Source organism: Lissotriton helveticus, chromosome 4_1 (genome assembly GCF_964261635.1).
Source record: "Lissotriton helveticus chromosome 4_1, aLisHel1.1, whole genome shotgun sequence".
NCBI lineage: Eukaryota > Metazoa > Chordata > Amphibia > Caudata > Salamandridae > Lissotriton > Lissotriton helveticus.
The window spans coordinates 316,276,715-316,303,043 of NC_136063.1; the positions used below are offsets into that span (position 1 = coordinate 316,276,715).

The 26,329-nt window shown below is 38.7% G+C and overlaps 1 protein-coding gene across 1 annotated transcript in view; it reads right to left on the reverse strand.

The window, feature by feature from the left end:
- Nucleotides 1–26,329, reverse strand: part of COLEC10 (collectin subfamily member 10) — a 333,099-nt gene that overhangs the window by 101,078 nt on the left and 205,692 nt on the right. Inside the window, exon 3 of the mRNA XM_078685563.1 lies at nucleotides 21,268–21,339. Within this exon, the coding sequence (XP_078541689.1) occupies nucleotides 21,268–21,339 (72 nt within the window). The remainder of the gene's footprint in view (nucleotides 1–21,267; nucleotides 21,340–26,329) is intronic.

Consider the following 26,329-nt stretch of genomic DNA (forward strand, 5'->3'; position numbering starts at 1 on the left):
CTTTCTCCTGGAGACAGGGAGGTTGCCGCATTTGCTTTCTCCAGCCCTCGTTTGGTTTGGGCGGCCCCTACTCGGAGTGCTATCTGGTTTGCCCTGTCTGCTCTGCGGATCGACCTGTCCTTGAAATGTCGAGCCTTGGAGTTGCGGATAGCTGCCATGGTGGCTCCGCCATTTTGTGACGAAGTGTCGTCTCCCCGAATTGTACTGCCTGAAACTTCGCCGGCGGCTGTGCTGGGATCTCCGGCTGGGTGCTCGATTCTATGGGATCTAGCGGACCCGGTGCCGATGCTGCAGTGCTTTCTACATCCTGTTTTCTTTGCTTCGTGCTGGACGGCCCAGATACTGTGCTTGACCACGTGGATCTTTGAGGAACTTTTGCATTCTGACTGTTGCCGAGTTCTCCTGGTTGCTTCTAGTTTGCCGGGACATTGTTTTGCGGAGATCCCACCGGCTTTACCTGACTGGTATGGACCCACTGTGTTCTGCTGTTTTTTGGCTGTGGCGGGGTTGGGAAGCTCGACTCTTCATAAAAGTGGACAGGGGTGATCGTGCCCGGATGACTGTGGGACCCTTTTTACATGGCCTCTCCGGGCCTCGGTATTCTGGATGGTTCCTGTTTACATCCTGGTGTAGGCTTTTCTTGACTCTCCTTTTCGACCTCGATTAGTGAATTATTGTTGTGGGGGGGTAGTGTTTTATGTCTCGATCGCTGGCTCCTCTCCTCTCTCTTTCTTCCCTTTTCCTCTCCTTCTTTTTCTTATTCCCCTCTCTTTCTTTGTTATAATTCCCTTTCTCTTTTTCTATATTTCGGGTGACTCTGGGCGACAGGCACGCTGTTTAGTGGGGTAGGCCGTAGCCATTACAGTGATGTAGGGTGGGGGGGTGTTTGTTATTTTAGTTTGTTTTATTCTATGGTCCCTTTTTTGCCTTTTCCAGGGGGTGGGCTATGTCCCTTGGTGTTTACTCCTCTGTTTCGCTAGCGTCTGCACTTTCTCCTTTTTCGGGGCGGGTGGGCTGTACGTGTGGCGTCCACTTTATTTGTTTGCTGGTATTCTTCCTCTATTCTGCATCTGGTATGGGCGTGTGAGGTCTTTGGGCTTTGCCCTACTGTGGTCGTCTGCTTGCGTGGGGGGCTATTTCCCTCCCGCCCCCCCCCTTCTTTTCTGTATATGTTGCATGACGCGCGGGTAGATATGGTTGCTGCCTCCTTTATATAATGTAAAATGAAACCTCTTTTATCCTGGCGCTGGCGATGTAACGACTTTATTTGCATCCATCCTGTATTTACTCTATCGTGTACATTGCTTTGTTATTTTGATTCTCCTGACTTTGCGGCCGGCCCCTGTGGTTGTAGGCCAGCGCTTGTACTTCTACGTGTCTTTCAATAAAGGTTTTAAAAAAAAAAACTCTTCCTTTACCAATGGTATTGTTCCAGCTTCCCTCCAACTAGGCCAAATTACCCCCATCATCAAAAATACAGCGGTTGATCCTAATGACTTAAACAACCTGCACCCTATCTCCAATCTTCCCTTCCTATCCAAAGCCCTCGAAAAATGCGTCCTGATACAGTTGGACAAACACATCGACACATTCAACCTCTCAGTTGTTTTCCAATCAGGTTTTAGAAAGGGATGCAGCACGGAAACAGCTATGCTCAACATTACTGATGACATACATCGGTCTCTGGACAAAGGCGAATCCTCCCTCCTCATTCTTCTTGACCTCTCTGCTGCCTTTGATACTGTTAACCATGTCACCTTACACAACATTCTCAAAGACCGTTTCGGCTTTGACTGTGATGTTCTCAAGTGGTTTGCCTCCTATTTCCAAAATAGAACCCAACAAATTAAAGCCGGTGGTTGCCTTTCCAAACCGCAACCTGTCTGCTTGGGTGTTCCACAGGGCTATATCCTTCCTCCAACTCTTTTCAACCTCTTCATGAAATCCCTCACCCTTATTCTTAAACAAGCAAAAATCAGTTATCACCTCTATGCCAATGACACCCAACTATACTACAAGATCAAATCCCATGATGACATCTTACATCTTAATGATGCCTTGACCAAGATTCAATTATGGTTCCATCAAAACCACCTCAAACTAAACCCCTATAAAAAACTGAAATCATCATATTCTCACCAAAGAACAATTCGCTCCCTATTCGAACTGGATCACGGACATTAAAGCTCTAAACTGCTCTCTCTCAATCTCCAACTCGGTCAAATCCCTCGGCATTAGCATTGATCAGAACCTCAATCTGAATCCCCATATAAAAAACTTGGCAAAAGGCTCTCTCTTCACACTGCATCACCTTAAAAAAATTAAACAGTTCATTCCAGCAGTGGACTTTAAATCAGTTGTACAATCACTGGTCCTTTCTCGGATAGACTATGGCAATGCCACGCTCACTGGCACCCCTAAAGTCTACCTATCCCCTATCAAATCCATTCTCAACCTTGCTGGCAGGCTCATCTCTGACTGTAAATGATACAACCACATCTCCCCTGTTCTCAAAAATCTCAAATGGCTTCCAGTTGAAGCAAGATCCACCTACAAAATTGCCTGCATCACTCACAAAGCCCTTCACCAAAATACCCCTTCTTACCTATCCGATAAACTCAATAAAAAGCTGGGTGTGCTAGAACATTGAGGAACGCTAACGCTCTTGTTCTAATCCCGCCTCAGCTAAAAAAGAAAGCAACTTGTTGTACAGGGACTTTGTCTCTTTCTCTTAGCTTTGTATTTCCTTGTTGCTCTCTTGATGTCACTGTGATATTTCCTGGTGACATCATAGAATGTTGGGGGTTTTGCCTGAGCCTAAGGGCAGTTGGAGGCAGGCTGAGTGACAGGGAGGTCACTCCTGGTGGGGTCTCTTAATTATCATCTTAAGAACTGGACCTGTAACTATCCTGAATAAAGCAACCATAAATATATCCATGACTCATGGACTTCTTTTACCTACAAAATTTTGGCGACTTTTGGACATCTTTGAAGAACCTACAGCGTGCAAAAGAAGATTAAAGAACCTACAGCGTGCAAAAGAAAATTAAAATAAATCTACAGCTTACTTGAGGATAAATAAGGAATGAAATAAATAATAATCTACAGAAAAAAAGAAACTGGAACTACAAAAAAAAGAAACTAGAACTACAGAAACAAACTCACAGCCTTAAAGTAAGTCCTTGTCTGAAACAATTAATTTTCATAAGACTATATGCTTTGAAACCTCTCCTTATTTATTAAACTATACGTAAAATACATGAAACGCCTTGCTTGGCCCCACCAGTGTCTGTTACTATCCAGACAGCCTGTAGCCAAGGCGTTTATTTGTCATTGGAAAATGTATTGAGAGGAATTTAAAGTGAGGAAAGAAGATTTATGGAGTCGTGATTTATGGATGAAGCCCTGGTGTAAAGATTCGTGTATCCCATGGCGTTTGAACCCTTACCTCAGCAATGAACTATTACTATGAACATTACCGTACCACGATTGTTGTGCCTATCACACACAAAAAAAAAATCACCATTTCTGTCTGCAGCTCTTATGAGAAAATTCGTTGTTTGAAGGTCAGATAAATACAAGAAACTGCACCTATATTTTACAGCGCTATCAGTTTGTGAATGAGAGGGAGCGCTCTGTCGTGCTCTATGTCCGACCCTCTGTGTATTTCCCGATCTAGCAGTAACAGATTTTTTTGGGTGTCAACAGTTGTGCTCTATGTCCGACCCTCTGTGTATTACCCGATCTAGCAGCAACAAATGTTTTAGTGTCAACAGTGCTCATACTAAGTGAAGTTATGTAGAGAGGTTTTCAATCTTTTTGGAGCAGCGCACATTCTACCTGCGTGTGAGGGCATGCGTGGAGTCTTACAATCAAATTGAAACAGCGCTGAATTTTGACATCTGGTATCTAATTACTCATGATGGTGGTTGTGAATGGAGAACTATTGTTTGTACACAGCTCATGCCACGTAAGTTTTCTTTACATTTATTTTAAAGAGAAAAACTTTGATGGCGGATGACAGCGCATGTTTTCAGTTTTAAAAATACGCAGACTTTTAAAATTAAAAGATGCACGCGCCACTCACTGTTTCTTGCGCTTCGAGTGGACAGCCTCCTGTGATGTTATTTAGCTCTGCGCTGCTGATTCACGTTCTATACGACAACGTGCGGAGAGCCATCCGGTGTGACGTGGACTGGCATAACGTGGACTGCGTGCTGCCTTGCTGAGTTTTTTTTTGCTTGCCATTCAATGACTATAAATCTAGTGAGTTCATTTCAAACGTTGCAGATGTCTGGCAATATTTCTTTCACTGTACTGAATTGCGTGTTGACATTTGCTCTAGTGGAAAAGCTCATCGACTGTTAACCCTTCAAAGAACTCTCCATGTGGTGAGGACCTCGGGTGATACATCGCTCACCGGAGTTACATTCTTGTGTTATTTAATGCTGACACTTATATAAATTTTATTTCTGCTAACTGTTTTAAGGGGGGTTTATGTTTTATAAGGTAAAACTTCTTTTCTTCAGCGATGCGCACGCTAAAGTAACATATAATATACGTATTTTTCTTCAACAACGTGCACGTTATTTAAGCATTCCTGGGTGTCAACAAGCAAGTGTTAACACTTTCTGTCAGCAGAATTTTAGTCATGTAAAACTGGGAGTTCTCTTATAGAAGTGTTACTATGAGTTCATTTTCATGTTTTAAACTAATAACTGAGATCTCCCTTTACATTTATTACGTTATGTTTGATAACACTTAGGGTCAAGTTACCATCTGTTTTTCAGCACCAATTATTTGTCATTTTTTTTTTCCTTTTCTGAGGGTGCATGGGACAGCTGTAAAGTGTCTCCTGGCATTGTATTATTACTAATTTATGACTTGTGAGGGTCTGATTTCGTTACATGGAGTAATTTGGTATAGTTTTCTGTCCCAAATTCATTTTCGATATTATTATCTGAGTTAGCAATTCCCTATTAAATTGCACTAGTTAGTGTGTCACAGTCTTTAAGATGTATGGTATTACTTGATATTTTCACGGGTTAAGGTTTTCTTGTAAACCCTGTTACGTTCTAGTTGTATTGCTAGGTGAGTATATCCCTGCTACTTGTTTTTGGGTGAGTGTATCCCTTGATATGATAATTGTGAAGGGTGAGTGTATCCCTTGTTATGCTTTAAGGGTGAGTACATCCCTTGATATGATATTAGTGTAGGGTGAGTGTATCCCTCCCATATGATAAATCCTGCAGGTTGTTTTTGTGTTGAGTTATTAATGGGTGAGTGTATCCCTTCATATTATTATTATGTGTGAATATATATATTCCACATATAGTTTCCGTGTTGAGTGATTGTTGGGTGAGTGTATCCCTGCATTCATGTTTTTCTTCTTGAACTTTCTATTTTTCTGTAATTTGGTGTTTAGTCTCCTACCTTTACTCTTCGTGCTGTTTCACTTGTGTTTTGGGGGATTCTTTTTCACTATACTTAGGGTGCCGGAGACGTCTGGTATTCTTTCTCTTGTGTTTATCTTTATCTTCTTGTATGATCCTTGCTTTTGACCATTATTAGGAAGAGGGTGGTGGTGTGCGTTACCTCATTGGTAGTTTTTGTGGTGGTGTGCGTTACCTCATTGGTAGTTTTTGTGTCTTCCTTGTTTTTCCACTCTTCTTTCTTTCTTATGGCTTCGTATATGTTCGTATCTTCTTGTTTGGCGACATAGCTTTTTCGCTTATTTAACAATGATATTAGTTTGTACTAATTGTTTCTATTTCTCATTTAATAATTATATTAGTTTACATCTATTTGTTCCTTTCCCTAAAGAAAGGAGATATGTTGTACAGGGACTTTGTCTCTTTCTCTTAGCTTTGTATTTCCTTGTTGCTCTCTTGATGTCACTGTGATATTTCCTGGTGACATCATAGAATGTTGGGGGTTTTGCCTGAGCCTAAGGGCAGTTGGGGGCAGGCTGAGTGACAGGGAGGTCACTCCTGGTGGGGTCTCTTAATTATCATCTTAAGAACTGGACCTGTAACTATCCTGAATAAAGCAACCATAAATATATCCATGACTCATGGACTTCTTTTATATACAACACAACTCAATCACGCTCATTCTCTGGTAACGCCCCTTCCATCTGGAATACTCTTCCCAAAGATCTACGCTGTAACCCATTTAACCCTTGCTTAAAAAAAAAACTCAAGCTGCTCCTTCTCAACAAATATTGGGGTCCTTAATTATACTTACTGTCTCTGGTCTTGAATTCCCCCTCTATTCATTACTTATACAGGCTCCCCCCCTACTTATAACTCACCTCTTCCCTCCCTTCTACAATTTTATACCGTAATCTCTCGCCTTTCTCCAACTATTGACCTACTATTCAATTCTTCTCTGTCCTCCTGATCTAATATCCTCAATTTGCTACTTGACTTTGAACTTCCTATCTGTTAATCACTCTTAATGTTCAACTGCCTTACCTTATTTTAGCAATTGTACTTAGTTTGGCCTGTCTTTTTGTTTAACCTATCCTATAAAGCGCTGCCAGTGCTTGACCTTATACTTTATTAGAATGTTCTTAAAGTTCTAAATTCTTTCAATTGTTGCCTGTGTTTGCAGGCCATAAAGGAGTTTTTGCATAATGTTAACCTCCGTGCCCTGACATAAAATCGGCTTAATCTTACCATATCATCATGCGCACAACATTGCATCAAAGCATTATATTTGGCTCACAATGCCTGTTAAATACAGTCTTGAAACACTTAGCAATGGACAACCATTCTTCTAGCAAAGTGAAATAAAAGGCATAATCCTTCGGCACATGCATCCACAGACATAGAGCACCTCAAAGATATATATATTTGGATCAGGCACATTTCATTTTTCACATCAATAAATACATCGTATTGTGAAATGGACATTGAACAAACTAGTTTTTTCCACCCAAGTCCAAGATAAAAAAAATTGTTGATGGAAATTACATAACTGTGTGACAAGGGTGACCAGAGTAAGAAAACGTTATGGTAGGCTGATAACATAACACAAAACAGCACAACACAATGCAACACTACAGAATTGTCTCTGCTGGAGACAGGTCTTGCATGCCCCCAACTTAACCGCATGATCTTAAGCGTGGGTTGGCAGAATGGGATTAGACTGGTACCTCCCAAAATGAAAACAGCAAAAAAAATTTTTTCACCATCATCAGATGAACATAATTGAAAAAGACAACTTACTATGTATCAATTTAGACATCGTCCTCCACCTACAGACACACACGGCTGAGTTATATTATGAAGGCTACATGCAGAGCAGGTGTTGTTCCTTTGTAATAATATATAAACAAACATGTTATCTATATATTTGGATACATAGACAAGAAAATGCACAGAGAGGCAGCTATGTGCACACAGATAAAACCCAAGTAAACATCAACAGACTGCTCTCTCTATTTCTCTCTCTCTCTCTCTCTCTCTCTCTCTCCCTCTCTTTCTCTCTCTCTCTCTCTCTCTCCCTCAAACACACACACACACATGCACACTAACGTTCTCTCTCTCTCTCGGATAACAGATGGGGTACATGCACATAGAAGTAGATGTTGGTTGGATGTGTGTATGGATTAATGGAGCTGTGGTTGTCTACAAGGATTATTCAGTGGTTGGATGGCTGTGGGTACATACAATGCTGGGTGCGGAAATTGATGGAGTAGTGATACCATAGGTGGATAAATAAAAACGTGGTTGTGGGTTGATGGGTAAATGCTTCAGTGTTTTTAGATAAGTATGTCTTTGTATGAGAGTGGGTAATGGATGTATGGGGACTGGTGAGTGAATTCATGAACGTGAGTAGAGGTGTTGGTAATGTCTGTGTGTGGAAGGATTAATGCTTAGATGTGGGTATGGGGTGTGTAAATGTCTGTGGACAGAAGGATAAAAAGAGTGCATGGGTCAGTTAGTGTGAGTAGAAGGTTGGAATGGATAGATGATGTAGGTAGATAGATGGATACATAGTTATGGACAGAAGGATGCATGGAAGTGTTAGTTGAGAATAAGTAAGCCACTTCCAATGACAATGATCAGGCAGAGAGCGATAAGTACTTTAATATGAAATCTTCTCTGGAACTGGATTTGACCAATACATACTTTTCAAATGACTTTATGAGTCCTGACTGGTCAGCATTCCATGTCTTATTGCCTCTGTACTAATTTCTCTAAAAACTGTTATCACATATAAAAATCTGCAATAAATTACACAGTGAGCTAACAAGACTTCACCATTTAGGATGATCGTTGTGATTTTTTTTAATTCAGTCTAGTGGTCCTGTTGTAAATAAAATGCACCTGCACAAGGCCTTCAGTGTCAAATTCGCCAATCCACCCTCAGATGGTGGCACCCTATTTTGTTTCTGCCAGAGCCCCAGGAGCGAGCAAATCTACCCTGATCCACCAACAGAAGGTACATCAGACACAACATGGCAGAAGAACACTCAGTGGGGGCAATTCAGAGATGCCCACCTGCCTTTCGGACACATCTAAGCCTACAGTAGAACCGCCAGACCGGTAGCTCCACTGTAGGCTCAGTGAAATACTGGGGCACCAGTTTGGGAGTTTGTTTGTGTAATGGGCAACCAACATCGCATGGAAATCTAGCGATTAAAGTTATGAAGAATATCTGGGGTAAGAATGATGTTTCTGTCTTAGGAGGCAAGACATTATTATCTTCATGGCTACTATACTTCCTAGCTGATTCCTGATTGGCCACCACATAAAAAAGAGCTGAACTTAACATCACTCGGCTCACAACTGCCGAACCTTCCTGATTGAAACATTATATCCAGCTTTCCGAATGTCTGATCTTTTGATGCTCTTCAGCTTGTATCCTACCATCTTTCTGCTTCATTTGCTTCCCAACTGTTATCTTTATCTACCGTTGAGTTTTTCATAATATTTTTTGTTTCATTGGATTATTTTCATCAAGACACCTTTTTCGTTTTCCTTTTCCTTATATTAATTGTAAGGAGTACCTTATACATGACTGTGTTGGAGGCTTAGCCTCTCAAGGCACTTATTATTAGGGACAGGTTAAGAGCAGTGTGAACTTGGAGTTCTTCTCCCTCAGGATTTTGTTTTGTTCTTTCCTTGCTTTCTGGGATTTTAATAGGGGATAGATGTTAGGGAAAGGATTATTCATAATATAATGTACTTATTTTTCCGATCCCTGTCTCAACTAACATTGGCTAACAAGCTTGGCGTATCTTGGATAGGTGACTGCATCACAATCTATACTGGTTGGGCAATTGGTGCCCCGGTTTGGTGTCTTCCCTTTCTTCTTCTTAGCAACTCTTTTTTTACATGGCTTAATTGTAGGAGGAGAGGAGGGGTATCCCTTTCACCGAAACTGTCTTCCGACAACTTTTCTACAGTCAAGTGTGACACCCATGGTTATGTCTAAAGAGGCTAAAATGTTCACATATTTCTTACGTCCTAGAAATACGATACAATATCACTGTGAACAAAGCATGGATCACTAAGGCATGGTGGAGATTTTAAAACTGGAGCTGTTTATGTTGTGACGCTACGGTAGGCAGACAAAATATCGATTTTTTAATCTCGCCCTACAATAATGTTGATGTTTTAATATCGAAGGGACAGCATAATAAAGGTAAGTAATATCAATGTTTTTAATATCGAAGGGACAGAATTTTGAAGGTAAGTAATATCGATTTTGTTAATATCGATGTTAGTAATATCAATGTTACTAATATTGATTTTTATATGATTTTTATGTATTTTATTATGTATTTAATATGTATTTAAAAAAAAATGTAATTTAAGTAAATTTTGTATTTTAGTACCGTAGCGGGTTGTGGGTTGATAGAGGAATAGGGTGGGAAGTAATGTAAATGTAATTAAGTAATAATTTATTTTAATTAATTGTTTTTGTTAATTATATTATTGGTAATTAATTATTAATTGGTAATTTATTTTCGTTAATTGATTAATTGATAATTATGTTCTGTAGCTGGTTATGGGTTTATAGGGGAATAGGGTGGGAAGTAATTTAAATGTAATTGGGTAATAATTTATTTTAATTAATTGTTTTTGTTAATTATACTATTGTTAAATAATTATTAGTTGGTAGTTAATTTTTATTAATTGGTAAATAATTTTTGTTAATTGATTAATTGATAATTATGTTCTGTAGTGGGTTATGGGTTGATAGGGGAATAGGGTGGGAAGTAATTTAAATGTAATTGAGTAATAATTTATTTTCATTAATTGTTTTTGCTAATTATATAATTGTTAATTAATTATTAATTGGTACATAATAATTATTAATTGGTATTTATTATTAATTTATTGTTACTTGATTATTCTTTGGTAAATATGTTTTTAATAATTATGTATTGGTAGTTCTAAATAGTTTAGATTTATTTAATAATTAATTTTTTAAATATTTTAAAATAATAATTCATTTATAAGTATGTTATTTTTAACTTCTACGCTATCCAACACTTTCCCTACTGTTGCACTCTCTGGAGTGGTATTAGTAATTTTTACCCCTACGCTATCCCACACTTTCCCTACTGTTGCACTCTCTGGAGTTGGAATAGTAATTTTACCCCTACGCTATCCAACACTTTCCCTACTGTTGCACTCTCTGGAGTTGGAATAGTAATTTTTACCCCTACGCTATCCAACACTTTCCCTACTGTTGCACTCTCTGGAGTTGGAATAATAATTTTTACCCCTACGCTATCCAACACTTTCCCTACTGTTGCACTCTCTGGAGTTGGAATAGTAATTTTTACCCCTACGCTATCCAACACTTTCTCTACTGTTGCACTCTTTGAAGTGGGATTAGTAATTTTTACCCCTACGCTATCAAACACTTTCCCTACTGTTGCATTCTTTGGAGTGGGAATAGTAATTTTTACCCCTACGCTAGTCATTTCCTTACTTTTTTTAATTTGTTTTACATTTTTTAAAAATTTTATTTATATTATTATTTTATGTGTATAGATTGTATTTGTAATTTATAATATTTTCAATTATTTATAAGTTATAAAAATAATAATTAAAAGTCATTATTAAGTAAATATATATTATGTATCATATGGATATGTTTACTACTTTTTTATATTAAATTATGTATATTGATTATTAATTTTAAATATAATAACATATTTTAACTATGTTTATTACATTTATAAGTATTATTTGATTTATTTTACATATTTTTAATTAAAAAAACGATATTTTTTAATTACGCTATTTTTGACATCGATATCTTTTTGGGGGGATATTTTTGTACTTACCTTGTTGGAGATAGGATGTCAATATTGACATCGATATTTTTGTTGCAATATTTTTGTATACCAATATTTTGTATATCGACATTTTGTCAGACATTCGACACTAAAACAGTCTATTAGTTTGAGGTATTTGTATGTCTTTAATACAGTTCAGCTATTTAATAACTGGAACACAGAAAAATACATTGACAAGAGGGTAAAAGAGGGGACTGTACTTATAACTGTATCTCTTTTACTTCAGCGAGGTATAGATAATTTGTTAGGAGCACAGCATTGTTCTTGGAATAACAGTGGGTATGGGGAGGAACTCAATTCATTCAAGTTATATGGCACAGAACAATGGGTTCAAATAATGGGGGGTCGTGAGGAGCACTCCGAATATGAATCTAAACTGATGTCTACTCAATCGGTGAAGCGGCTGTTGAGGGTAGTCACCCCTCCAGGCTACATGGAAGTTAAAACAAGTATAAAAACCCATCTAGTCGCGCACTGTTCACACGGTGTATTATACACACCTTATTACAATAATTCTGTTATACCAAAACCTTTTTACACATGTTCATAAATTATTTAATATTCATAAATTCATCTTTTGCAATTGAATATCATATGACAATCATTTCAAAACTTAATACATAAATCATAACACGTAGTCATTGTGCATTTTGATATTACATTATCTTCATGCATTCATGATAATTCGTTTCTCATTGTATTAACACATTTTATGATCAAGCACAATGCATTTCGGTACCATCGGTACCTTCTTCAGGGACCAATCTGTAAAAATAAATGGATAAAAGATGTCTTAGTGTTAATGCCCATGTGTGCTCATGTCATCTGGTGTATAATATATAAACTCGTACCTGTGGGTGAACTGATAGTGAACCCTGTCGTCTATAGAAGAAAAAGAAAAGGAATCCTGATAAATAACCCTGTTTAGAATGTTTACCTAAGGTACACAAATGAGGGTGATATCATCTTACCCTGTAACTCTCAGTAGAAATCAATGAAGAGCTGTCAAAAAAACGCGGTAAGCAGATGCCAATTAATATCACCAACTGATATGTAACGCATGAGAACTCAAATGTATTGCTATAATGTCTGCATAAACAAACATTCCTCATACCTGATGTGAACGAATACTGATGTCACACCCTGGAAAAAATAATAATAATAATCATCATGAGATGAAAATGCCCAATGCGTCAACAACAGTGTGACTTTGCTTTCAAAAGCCGTCATACCTTGTAAATTTAGTCTCCATGCATATCTAGAAACAAAATAAGCGTAACAGCGTCAGTACACTCTGATAGTAATAAAGTCTGATATTAATAAAGTCTATTGTCTATTCTCCTTATCGACTTAACTGCTCCATCCTTACCTCGTAAATCCTAAACCGTACTGGAATAAACCGCCGAGGAAATAGTAACAACCGCTGTAACACGCCACCTCACACGCGGGTGATAGATGCCATTATTTTGAAATCACATGAAGTGACATAAACGACGGACTCATCGTAAACAGACAATGCCTCTAGGATGGAAATTCAGCCAGCATGTTACAATGTATACAAAATGGAATAATGATACTAAAAATGTTACTGAATGCGGCCAAATCGTATTTAAAAAAAAACTGTTAAATACGTCCATGATATTCCCCGCTCCAAGAAAACGGCATCTGAACTGCCGGCATTATAATTTCATGAATTATTTTAGACAATATACAATGTACACCTCAGTACCCCAGTACCATAGTGAACTCTCTCTCTAGTCCATAAGGACTGCATGATTGCTTACTGCCATTTAACCGATCCAACAAAGAAAATGCAACGCAGGAAAAAAGGAAGAAAGGAAAGACCTAAAGCTGAATAAAGCTTTGGAAAAATTATTACTAAGTACGGGGCTCGACATGTACTAGACCTCTGGAATGGGGTGTGTGTTGTGTATATGTTCTGCTGTGTTATCCCCAACTCGTCATTGGAACGGGTATTGCAATATATAGTACACACAGCATATAGTTAAAACACATTCATATAATAGACAAAGAACTTTTTCAACTTTAACCTTCAGCTCTCAGATGTGTTGGTGAACTCTTTACATTTAAAGAAATAAGTTTATGCTAGTCAACCTAAATTATAGGTAACATTAAAGATCGTACCTATTATTAAGACCTATGGGAGACATGGTATGCAGCATTTTTATCCAATATAGTTCACGTTTCAATAGTTGTTGGTGGTTATCAATCCCTGGGCTAAGTATCACTTTTTCAATGATAAAAAATCGTAACTGGGAGATAGTGTGTTTTGCTTCTTCCCAGTGTGTGGCTAATGGTGATGACATCATCTGATTTCGGATTCTACTTTTGTGTTCCGTGATTCTGATTTTAAGTTTGCGCTCCCTTTTGCCCACGTACATCTTGCCACATGGGCATTTAATCCCATATACTACATTCTGGGTGTTGCAATCACTCGTGTGTCTTAGTTGTATTTGTTTTCCAGTTGTAGGGTGGGTGAACGTGTTCCCTACTATAACATTATTACAATGGGTACAATTCTGACACCAAACTGTACCCCTAGGTGTAATAGGTATTTGATCAATGTTGCTCCGTTTCAATAGTTGCGGTAAGTTCTTCCCTCGTGTATAGACATTTGTTGGTAATTCATTGAATAATTCTTTAAAGTCTGGTTCGGTTGATAAAAGTTCCCACCTCTGATTGATATCCTTTTAATTGCTTTGGACTGAGTGGTATACTTGGACACAAAAACCATTTTATTGCTGGCTGATCTTGATTTTGTTTGCAGTAGATCCAACCTATTGGTACTCTTGGGTCTATCCATGCTGAGATCTAGTTCCTCTTGTGGATATCCTCTCTCCTTATATTTGTTCAAATGTTCTTCCATTTTTGTCAAACTGGTTTGAGGATCCGAACAGATGCGTTTGATGCGTATGAGTTGAGAGAATGGTACATTTTTTATTAGACTCCTGGGGTGAAAGCTAGTGTATGCTAATGCATTATTGCGATCCGTTGGTTTCGAAAACAGTTCAGTCTGAAATCCTGTGGGTGTTTTTATGATTCTGACATCCAAGAAATCCATCTTGTGCTCATCGATATTATGCGTCAATTGAATGCGTGGGTTAATCAAATTCAACTCTCTTATCATTTGCTCCAAATTTTCTCTTGAGTCCTGCCAAATCAAAAAAATATCGTCGATAAATCGGCAATACATTATGATCTTTGGCCACCAATCTGTGTTCATCAAATGCTCTGCCTCAAACTGAGCCATAAAGATATTTGCATATGCAGGTGCCCCCGAAAAACCCATGGATGTACCGGTTAGTTGGGCAAAATATTGGTTGTTCCACATAAAATAACTGTTTTGTAAACAAAACTTCAATAGCTGCAGTATCAATATCTTATTGGTTGGCAAGTCTTCCATCTGCAACAATGCCCACTCAACTGACTCCAAGCCCAATGTGTGTGGAATAGAAGTGTAGAGGGCTACCACGTCTATTGTGCACAAAATCCAATGCTCCTGAAAATCTTGTGCCGGTATTGACAATTTGTTGAGGAAATCTGTTGTGTCCTTAATATACGAACTCCAACCTTATGGACTAGAGAGAGAGTTCACTATGGTACTGGTGTACTGAGGTGTACATTGTATATTGTCTAAAATAATTCATGAAAGTGTAATGCCGGCAGTTCAGATGCCGAATTCTTCGAGCGGGGAATATCATGGACGTATTTAACAGTTTTTTTAAAAATACGATTTGGCCGCGTTCAGTAACATTTTTAGTATCATTATTCCGTTTTGTATACATTGTAACATGGCGGCTGAATTTCCATCCTAGAGGCATTGTTTGTTTACGATGAGTCCGTCGTTTATGTCACTTCATGTGATTTCGAAATAATGGCATCTATCACCCGCGTGTGAGGTGGCGTGTTACAGCGGTTGTTACTATTTCCTCGGCGGTTTATTCCAGTACGGTTTAGGATTTACGAGGTAAGGATGGAGCAGTTAAGTCGATAAGGAGAATAGACAATAGACTTTATTAATATCAGACTTTATGACTATCAGAGTGTACTGACGCTGTTACGCTTATTTTGTTTCTAGATATGCACGGAGACTAAATTTACAAGGTATGACGGCTTTTGAAAGCAAAGTCACACTGTTGTTGACGCGTTGGGCATTTTCATCTCGTGATGATTATTATTATTATTTTTTCCAGGGTGTGACATCAGTATTTGTTCACATCAGGTATGAGGAATGTTTGTTTATGCAGACATTATAGCAATACATTTGAGTTCTCATGCGTTACATATCAGTTGGTGATATTAATTGGCATCTGTTTACAGCGGTTTTTTTGACAGATCATCATTGATTACTACTGAGAGTTACAGGGTAAGATGATATCACCCTCATTTGTGTACCTTAGGTGTTTACCTAACAGGGTTATTTATCAGGATTCCTTTTCTTTTTCATCTATAGACGACAGGGTTCACTATCAGTTTACCCACAGGTACGGGTTTATATATTATACACCAGACGACATGAGCACATATGGGCATTAACACTAAGACATCTTTTATCTATTTATTTTTACAGATTGGCCCCTGAGGAAGGTACCGATGGTACCAAAATGCATTGGGCATGAACAAAAAATGTGTTAATACAATGAGAAACGAAGTATAATGAATGCATGAAGATAATGTAATATCAAAATGCACAATGACTACGTGTTATGATTTATGTATTAAGTTTTGAAATGATCGTCATATGAGATGATATTCAATTGCAAAAGATGAATTCATGAATATTAAATAATTGATGAACATGTGTAAAAAGGTTTTGGTATAACAGAATTATTGTAATAAGGTGTGTATAATACACCGTGTGAACAGTGCGCGACTAGACGGGTTTTTATACTCGTTTTAACTTCCACAGAACAATGTGTTGGCACCAAGTATACTGAGAAAAAGGAGGTAGATGTCAAATATTCTCCAATGATTATCTAATTGGATTGCAGCAAACAAAGAGAAATTTTGAATAGATGGAAAGGACTTACTGATTTGTATTACTGTTAATACCAGTATATTTACTGTCAAATGACTAAATATTTCAGGGATCTCATTCTAGAATATGTTGTACTATGTGACGGTAAGAAAAGCAACATTGAAATGACACAATATGAATGCTTAACACCCTTCCTATATTTTTTACAATATAACTTCATTTTCCTCATATTTATGTATGACGAAAACAAATTTTCTCCTTTGTGTGAAGACAAAATGATTCAGTTATTCGGATGTATAATCTTTTAAACGTTATATAGAGCCAACAAATGTTTTGCCATCTCTGGCGAGGAGACCTGAGGTTTTCTCAAGGTTAGTTGAAGAATAAGCAAGCCAGAATCTGTATTCCGGATCTAGTGACCCCCGATAGCTTGATTATTTTAAACTATTTTGCAATGCCATTATTGTTAGATCTTGGACTTAAGGTAGCTGAGGATTGGGGGTAGGGACCCCTTCCTGATCAATCCATATCAAGTCTTTCCAGTGTTCTTTAAAACACACATTTGAGACCTGAGCAGGTTACAGAGGCATTTTTCCTGATACACCTGTCATTGGACCTTTATATACTTTTTGAAAGAACATCGGAAAGATCAGATTCGGGTCGCTTTGAATCAGGTCCCTACCCCCAATAATATAGCAGATGATGCACTTCCAAAGGCCTCCTGCAGGGGTGAGGTGATGGCTGCAGGACCTGGCTACAGGGCAGACCCTGCAGACAATCCCATGTCGTGCATAGACTAAAGCTATGTTCAGTCTTTGAGCTGGGCGCATATAATTTAAAAAAACGAAAGTTATATGGACGTTATATATTGGTAGGGTGATAAAATATTAACTTCAGGTTAAAACTCAGGAATTCACTGAAAAAATGTTCAAGTGATGTTATAGTTAGGTAAGGTAATACGCATTTAGCTTACAATTAACAAAAACTTGAAAATTCACTGAATAAAAAAAGTTTAAAGTGACGTTATAGTTAGGTGAAAATGTCAGTTTAAATGTAACATTTCAAACTAAAAACACACTGAAATTCAGCAGCAGTAGTTATTTCAAGTAACTATGACTGGCACCTCAGCCATGCACAGTGTTGTCACCAATGATGTCAGGTCAGTTGTCATCAGTGATGTTTTCAATGATGTCATAAAATGTGTTGTGAGTGTTGTAATATGTGAGGTCATAAGCAGTGCATGGTGAGGCTGCAAATTAATTATAGTTACTTGAAAATCCTTTATCTGTTGGATTTCAGTGTTTTTTAGTTTGAAATGTTACATCTAAACTGACTTTTTCATCTAACTATAAAGTCACTTTAACCTTTGTTTGATTCAGTGAATGTCAGAGTTTTTAAATACCAAGTAAGATATTATTACTATACCGTGATTTTCAGTTTATTTTTAAACATAAAGTAATATTTTATTACCATACATAACTATACCACCCCCTGCCACGCACAGTCCTTGGTTGTGCACATGGTGCAGTTGGGCTCAGGGCCTGGCCTACAGCCACACCTACATCCAACCCCCTGCGGGCAGTGGGCATGTAGGCATGTGCATGGGGTGGTTGGCCACAGGGCCTGCCTGGACTGTGGCCAGACCCTGCACCCAATTACCTGCTGGCAGCCATCCCAAGTGCTCATGGCCTTTGGTCATTTGCAATGTAGGGTTGGTCAACCTCCCAAAGGCAGACCCCCTACCTCGCACAACCTTTGACCATGCACGGTGTGAATTAGCTGCAGATCCAACAGATTGTATCCGATCCCTTCTTTATTTAAAAAAAAATGTTTTTTCCTATCTGTGTGTCCTATAATGCTAACCACAACATTTCTCATGTCGTGGCCAGCAAATCAGAGCGTGAGCTCCAGTGGGACTCGTGTGAGCCTTTTTCTCCCCTGGTAGTGCAATGGCTGATGGCGAAAAAAGACCCTCTGGACCAATCACATCACATCTTTGTTTGAAGTTGCATACCTGTGGAACGCACGCAGGCCGTTGACCCAATCATCAAGATATCTATAAATGTATTAGTTCTTAAAAACTACTGAACGAGTTTGAACCAAATCACAAAAAACTTGCTTTTTGGGTAAATATCTAGCTTTCTTTCAAATCGGGTGCAATTCCGTTCAGCCATTAGGGCTACAGTGGTGTCCAGAGTTCCTACAAGAAATTGCATGTGAAATTGCATTTTGGTACCCTTCTTTTTACTCTGCCCCCACTTGAGGGGTTACCTCTGCTCTTTCAAGGCAGAAGCTGATGTGGATGAACTTCTTTCATAAAGATTCCTCAATTGTCACCAAAGTTCTTAGCAAAACAAAAAACGTTCATATATATGTTTGCTTTATTTGAAACAAATGGGTTTCCAGCCCATGGCGACCGTAGACAATAATGCTTTGAGTAGCGTTTGAAGGTAATGGTGCAATTCATGCACTTGTTGACAGACTAACTAACAGATAATGTTTATAGATAGTTACTTAATACTTATTTGGATCCCAGCATTTTGATCTTTAGAGCTGTACCATGGGCAATGCAGCATCGTTTGTAAAGATGCTTCCTAAATATTAGTAAAGATTGAAATCCGAGCAAGATTTGTCAAAGTAACGCCATTCATTCTTTGAGAAATCTACTTCCAGTCAGTGGTGAGGGAGACAGAATGCGTCTTTTCATAATAATCAAGAAGTACATTGATCCTTTTTTTTAAATCACCTAGGTAACGTGATTGAGACTTATCACAAATGAATCTCTTGGACAACTTTAAGACCAAGTTATCTGCCTTTTAATTTCTTTAAACAAGTTAATATAGCTTTATAGCCCACTGTAGCGGGCTACTGCTCCTGCGTTAACGAATTTAGAAATACAAAAAGTGATTCTTTGTTTTTGTTTACATTGCAGCTTTGGGAAAGCAGCAGGAAAGGTAGAACATGTGCTGACTATGATGATAAAATCGGTGGTGCAGACATTTGTTTAATTATTGTGATGGATTGACCACACAGTTGTGAAGGGTATGTTTTTAGGATTATACTATAAAAGAAATACATTCATTTGGATAAAACAAAGATTCATAAATGAAACATAAATTGAGGAAGAATATAATTTTGAGGGTAACAATAATAATGCGCCTCCTTCTTTTTTCTTTTCTACAAAATATTGCCATTCCAATTGTCAATTTCTTATTTCTTAACTTTTTACCAAGCTGGATAATGTTTGTGACTTGTGCTCCACTTAGAGTACATCACTGATAACCCGATGTTCTGGATTATTCTTTGTTCTTTTATTTCCCAGTATCATAATTACAGGTGTAAATTACATAAATGACAATTTACAGAGAGTAAACTAAATAATTTAAATCATATTTATTCCCGTTAAGCTGAACTGTGCAAGTTCTTCAGCCACCAAAATAAACATTTAATTGATAGCTAATAGGAGTTCTTAAAAGACTGTAAAAGCATATTTTCGAACTTAATCGTACACGTGTTCTGAGTTATATTCTCCGTTCTCTTTCGTAAAAGTCAGAGAGCAAGAGTTGCAAGATCTAGCCCCACTATTAAACCTCTTATGGAAGCCAGCACTTGCAAAGTCGACAGTTCTGGCTAAAATGTGTCAACGCATGTAAAGCCAGGCATTCAGAAACGTTGTTTTAAAGAATGCCCTGATGGTTTGCCCATGCTGGGGAAAAACAGAAAAAAGGTATTGCTTTCTGTACAGAATGCATACAGGCGATAAATGATTGAATTTGACAAACAGCATGATGGTTAAGTATACTTTTAATGTGTAAAATAACCCTATATGCATTACAAAGGAAGCCACTCCTGGAGGGCAGAATGATACACCAGCTAGTTAATAGCATGAGGTACGATAGTAATTCTCTGCGCAGAGCCAAAGCCAACTCTATGTATACTTTAAAAAATAAGTAGGAATGCATATTGCAGACAGCTTTGCTGTCAAGACATACCTAAAAAACACAACCAACAGACAACCCTCTGCATATTCAAGCACCCAAGGGTCCAAGAGGCCATGGAATTGGCAAACCTGTATGTTATGACAAGGCAACTTTAATCTTCATTTAAATCGAACATACATATAATGATATCATATAATGTTGACTATACTGAGACAGACTATTGGCTTAATGTAATAAGGGATATGATTACCATGTATAACCATTTAATCTGCTAAAATGTTAGTACTAAATAATTTTTTATGTGGATTATTGACTCTTGAATATAGTTGAAGTGTACATGCCTATGGATTCCTGGAGTACATTTGTAAAACTGTATCTGAGGAATTGTAAAACAAGCAATTTCACAAAATATAGATACATCCTTCGTTCTTATTTATTAAGTATGCATTTTGACAGTGCAGCTTTTAAACAGGCCACTGCTAACATTGTGCACATATTGGGCTTTGTGCCATCCCTTTCAACCACTGCCATTGTATGACCAGCCTCTTCCAGCGATTGCCTGGAGACTTTGTTAATTATGTCTTGGCTTATCCCAGTGGTGTATTCATCTCTCACCTAATGTTATTAGCTGTGTGGGTGTATCCTTCTACCTCCACTGCAGTTCTTGGCTTGAGAGACTATGTTACAACTGTTACCCTTTATTTCCGCTCCTGTTGGCTCCCTCTCGAGTGTTTCGCTGTATGTGTTAGCACATTAAACCCAGACATACTGGTGCTGCCAATACTTGTTACTTTAATTGCCATCTTTGAAGAACACTCGACTCACTGACTTCTGTGTGTTGGAATGCTCAGCACACTCCCTTGTTGTGGCCATATATTGATAAGGACTTCCAAAGACAAACCACTAGCCTACCTCTCTTCTACACCGACCAGCTATAAACCAAACAATACATCATTAGCTAAATTAATTTTAACAACAAATAGTTTCATAACTTTACTTACCTTTTCCACCTAGTGGACCAATTTTTCCAATTGGTCCCTGATCACCCACATCTCCTACACCACCTTTGGATCCTGAAATGAAAATGAACATAGACGTATAAGGAATGACAGCAATCAAAAGAATATAATGCCTACTTTAATATCGGGTCACTTTCCTTTTTGTCTAACAGAGTTTTATATTATTTCATAAACTGTGGAAGGATAGATTTACTTCTTTATAATTCTTACTCACACTCATTTCCTCAGATAAGGTGTGGACAATTTGGCCCTAGACACAGAAACAAAAAGGAGCAGGGAGTGGAATATTATTAAGGTACTGTTCTAGCTTTGGGAATCAGGATTAATCACCCATGACACTGTGAAGTACAATCACTTTCTCTGCATCGTAACATGCAATTTAAAAGCTCACACAGCTCTATGACACAGTAGGCAATAAAGTATGAAAATGTATATTTCAAATTTTAGTCTAAAAGATTTTGGGGAATATAGGGTATACAACTCCATTCTCTTGGCGTTGTTTGAAATGGTAAGCCAGGAGGACACACCTAGTCCGCAGAGTTTGGATTCATTAGTGTACACAGATAGAGCCCTGTGCATGGGTGCATGCATTTTTTACTAAATTTATATTTATTAGTAATACTTATAACGCAATCTTTTTTTTTGGGATCCAATACTCATATGATGAGCTAATATCATTAGAGTTGAAAAAAGTTTAATATAATATATAGAAGTGTGTTTATTAGTATTATTCAGTTATGCCCCATTTATGTGAAAATGCCATTTTGGATATAATGGATGCCATTACTGTCCTTTGCTCCTGTACTCACCCCTCCCATCCTGTCCCCTTGCACTTCTTCTCTCCTCACAAGCTCTGCTGAACGAATTCAGCGCTGATGAAAAGGTTTATTTCCACTGTTATGAATATAAAACTTTCAATACATTTTTCTGAGTTCCTGATATGTTTCAACTCCCAAGGTCTTTTTGCTGTAGTTTTCCTGTGTAGACTGGTCTTATTCATTTGAGTGAAGCAATATTATTAAATGCTTCATATTTTGTTCAAACATCTCTGGATGGCAGCCGCATAGAAGACGTTAAATGTTTTCTTATATTGGGATAGTGTTTATGTGTTAAGGTAATGATGTTCATATTCCTGATTTGCCAAAGAGTTGATACTTGCGACCACACCATGATGTTTTACTAATTTTTTACACAAGAAATCGGTATTGGAACTCCTTAATTTTAGGCGTGAGCCAGAACATTTCCCTATTCTATTAGGGATGCTGCCCAATACGTAGTGGATTTTGCTACTCATTTGGGACTTGGGGCAAGTTTTAATTTTTACTACTCTATACAATTCCTTAATTGAGCCTTTGGCGTCTATAATGTACCACCTGATTATGAGATTTTTTGTAATGAACTCTTTAAGTTTTTCTTGATCTAGAACTGAATTATTGAGTGGCCCAAGTTATTTGTTTGTGTACTTTGTTAACTTAATGTCAGGTGGGTGCCTTTTTGTGCTATTACTTTCAGTGGGAGAAATATAGCATACATTTGGATTTTCTAAATTTTGGGGTGTCCTGAATATTGAGGTACAGTTTTTGCACCCACACATGTGGTGTGAAAATTCTGTTGAGAAGGAACTGCAGACTTAAATTATGGTCAAGAGTTAAAGGTGTGTCTACTGGTAAAATGGGATTGTAAAGCAAACAGATATGCAATGTATTATTGAGGAAGAAAAAACGCCTCTGGGCTCGCTACCCTTGCATGCGAACTGCAGTCTCTGACTACAGAGCTATAACTGGTGAACTGCTGTGATATGGGTCTCCTACCGCCTTATGATAGGATTAGGTAGTAAATGAATGTGAGTTATACACTTCTTTTTATTTGATAAATGCAGGTGGTTTCCAGGACATGCAGCACACACTATACCTTGTATGGTAGCAGAGAACTGTCATGATATGCAAGGAGAAGAGAATCCATTGATCTCTGTATTTCCATCATAAAGGTGGTACAGACACACCGAAATGATCTCCCAGGAGAGGTCTGTCCTCCTCGGATCCAACCTCGGAACAAGGGCAAGAAACTGAGAGAGTTCAATGATGAGCATTTATGACCCTTCACAATGAAACAGCCACCTTTACCCCGAGACTCTCTTTGGCTGGGAGGCATTGGTAGAGAGACAGACCCTACTCTCAGGGCCTTTCTTCCTTCAAAAGCTCAAGAAATGGCAAGTGGAGAAAAGGTGACCAACAGAGTCCAATTTCAGAATAGTGCAATTGCAGTCCTTAGGTATATAATCTAGCTGATGACTTTTTTAAGCTATATTTTTTAATGACGCTGGGCCCTCATCCGCAGGGTGGCATGTATCATTGCTGGTACAACGCCTCACCCTGGTATTAATTTGTAATCCAGAGAGGACTGGCTCCGTCCGCTATGGGGGCTCTTACAGTAGAGTTATGTTATGTTATTTTAATTTCTATCGCGCACAGATACTCGTAAGTGACCCGGCGCGGAGCAAAGAGAGGTAACCAACCGGAAATTAGGCGAAGAGAAAAGTTTTCAGATTCTTCTTGAAGATGCACGGATCCTGAATATTCCGTAGTGTGAGAGGAAGAGCGTTCCAGGCAGAGTCATAAAGCTTAGGAAGATGATTCCTCTGTGGGTCAATAATGTTATATAAGGAATTTTTGTTGTACACTATCAGAGATGTCCCCAGCGGTGAGGGGGTGCAGGGACCATTGTTACTGTTGAAAGCACCTTACGGATGCACATAATTTAATTCAGTTCATCCTGGTGAAATCCGCATTTAGTGGCTTGGTCAACACATCTCAAATGCCTTAGCCCAAAAATGGTCCAATGGGTTAGTGTTTTAAGAGGACCCCGATCCTTATGAATGTGAAGCTTCTAAGTAAATTAAAGCGTGCAAAGAGAGTGAACCACATCCTTATAAATGTATTCTTCTATAAAGAACCAGATGAAACTCTTCCTAATCTTGGGGATGGTATCATATATAGTGCCTTAGGGTGCATCTTAGTGACATGCTTTGCTCATCTCAAGCAGAATGCAGAAAGTTGCCTACAGATGGCAGCTTCTTGTCACGTTTAAGGTCCTTCTGTACTCTGGCTGGGTGGTTGACAGCATTCCTTCCAGTCCCCAGGGTACTTGCAGATTGTATCTGATAAGGGACTGTGCACCTCACTTGGGGCCTCTCTCCCTAGAGCGTAGAAACTTCGGTCTTTCTAGAATTTTCCTAACTGTCACTGGAACATTCCTGCCGACCTCTCCAACCCACCTGGTATCACAAACTAAAGTGGAACAGGCAGCCATTCGTCTCAGTGTATCTATATGTATATGTCTGTTACTGTTTGTGATGTCCAGACTAGTGCCAGTGACCAGGGTTTTAGGCACAGCAAACAACACCTCATACTTCAACGGCTAATCCATGTTAATGAGCTCATTATTCAGATTGGAGTACAATAGAAAATGTAGCCTCATCAGGGCATCACTCCCAATCATTAATAGCAGCAGATCGTATTAGGATTCTCCCACGTCTATTGGCTGCAGGTAAGGCCACGCACTCTTCATTTTCTCATAACCTCGACGGTGAACTTCAGGTTACTCATGTTATCTTCAGTTTGGGATAACATGCACATTTTCTTTGCACGTAAAAGTTTGGAAAGTGTGTAACAAAAGAGGCATATTCACAACTAGCTAAATATTAGGAAAGAGAACTGTAATTTCCTTCAGTTATTTACATAAGCCTTGCTCTGTCCCCATAAGTGAAATATGGAAATATATTGCTTGTGGAAATTACCACTACCATGTTAAAGCCCGACCTTTGCTTTTCCATTGCTGAGGAAAAGTAGCAAAAATGTTTTCTCTCTGTGTATAATAAAGGGACCTGAAAAATAATTGAATGTGACAAGTATCATGATACCTGAGCGCACTTTTCACATGTAAAATAGGTCCTCATGCATTCCAATGGAAGCATTACACAGAAGCTTGAATGATACCCTAATTAGCCAATAGCATGAGTTAAGACAGCAATACTACTCTGGGCGGAGCCAAAGTCCACTCTATGTATATTTCAAAAAATTGATACACATACATATTGCAGACAGCTGCGCTGTCAGTCCGGCCTAAAAGCCACAATCAACAGACAAACTGTCTAAAGTCCGTTGGTGAACAGTGAAATGTGAAAGTGGTGGTGAAAAACACTGGTCATGATTTACTGGGAATGAGCAAGCGAGCTAACCCAAATCTTCCAAAGGGGACGAGGTTGGGAGGATTCTCTCCAATTAAGATGATAACCTTTACTAAAGAAATTGTTTCAACCACTCTGAGTATAAAACCAAGTTCTACTGCGGTACGAACAGGGCAACAATGCACTGCCGTGATTTAAAAACATTTTCAACAATTCATTAGCTGTCAAGTCTAACTGCCTCTAAATATAATGTAGCACGTACCAAGGTGTGTCTGTCACCCTTGCTTTTTGAACTTTATGTCTAGTTGAAGGAAAGATCTTGTGGTGCGGCATAGTTTCTAATTCTATAACTAGGCTAAATGGACGTGGTTATACTCAAAGACTTTATTAATGGAGCTTCGGTATTAACACCTTCGCTGCGGCGGCAATTCCGCCACAGCACTAGGGGGGAGGGATACCGCGCGGCGCTCCCATGCTCGTGACGGAACTGCTCCATCACGAGCCTCGGGCGCGCTGTGCTTGTGACGGAGCGGTTCCATCAGGGCCCCGTCCACTCAATGGAACGTCCAGCGCAGCCACGAAATCAGCACCCCGCAGGCGCGCCGAGCGGGCCGTGACGGAACCGCTCCGTCACCAGCACAGCGCGACAGAGGCTGGTGACGGAGCCGTTCCGTCACCAGCATGGAAGGGGTTAAGAATGTGTATAACAGATCTCAGTCTAAATGGAAACAACACATTGGCCTTGAGACAGAGCCCAGTCCCCACAGCAGTTAGTCAGTGCCTTATTATTAGAACAGCAAACCCACATTGAATGCTAATTCAGAAAAATAAATTGTTGAATTTACCTAGAAATGGTTG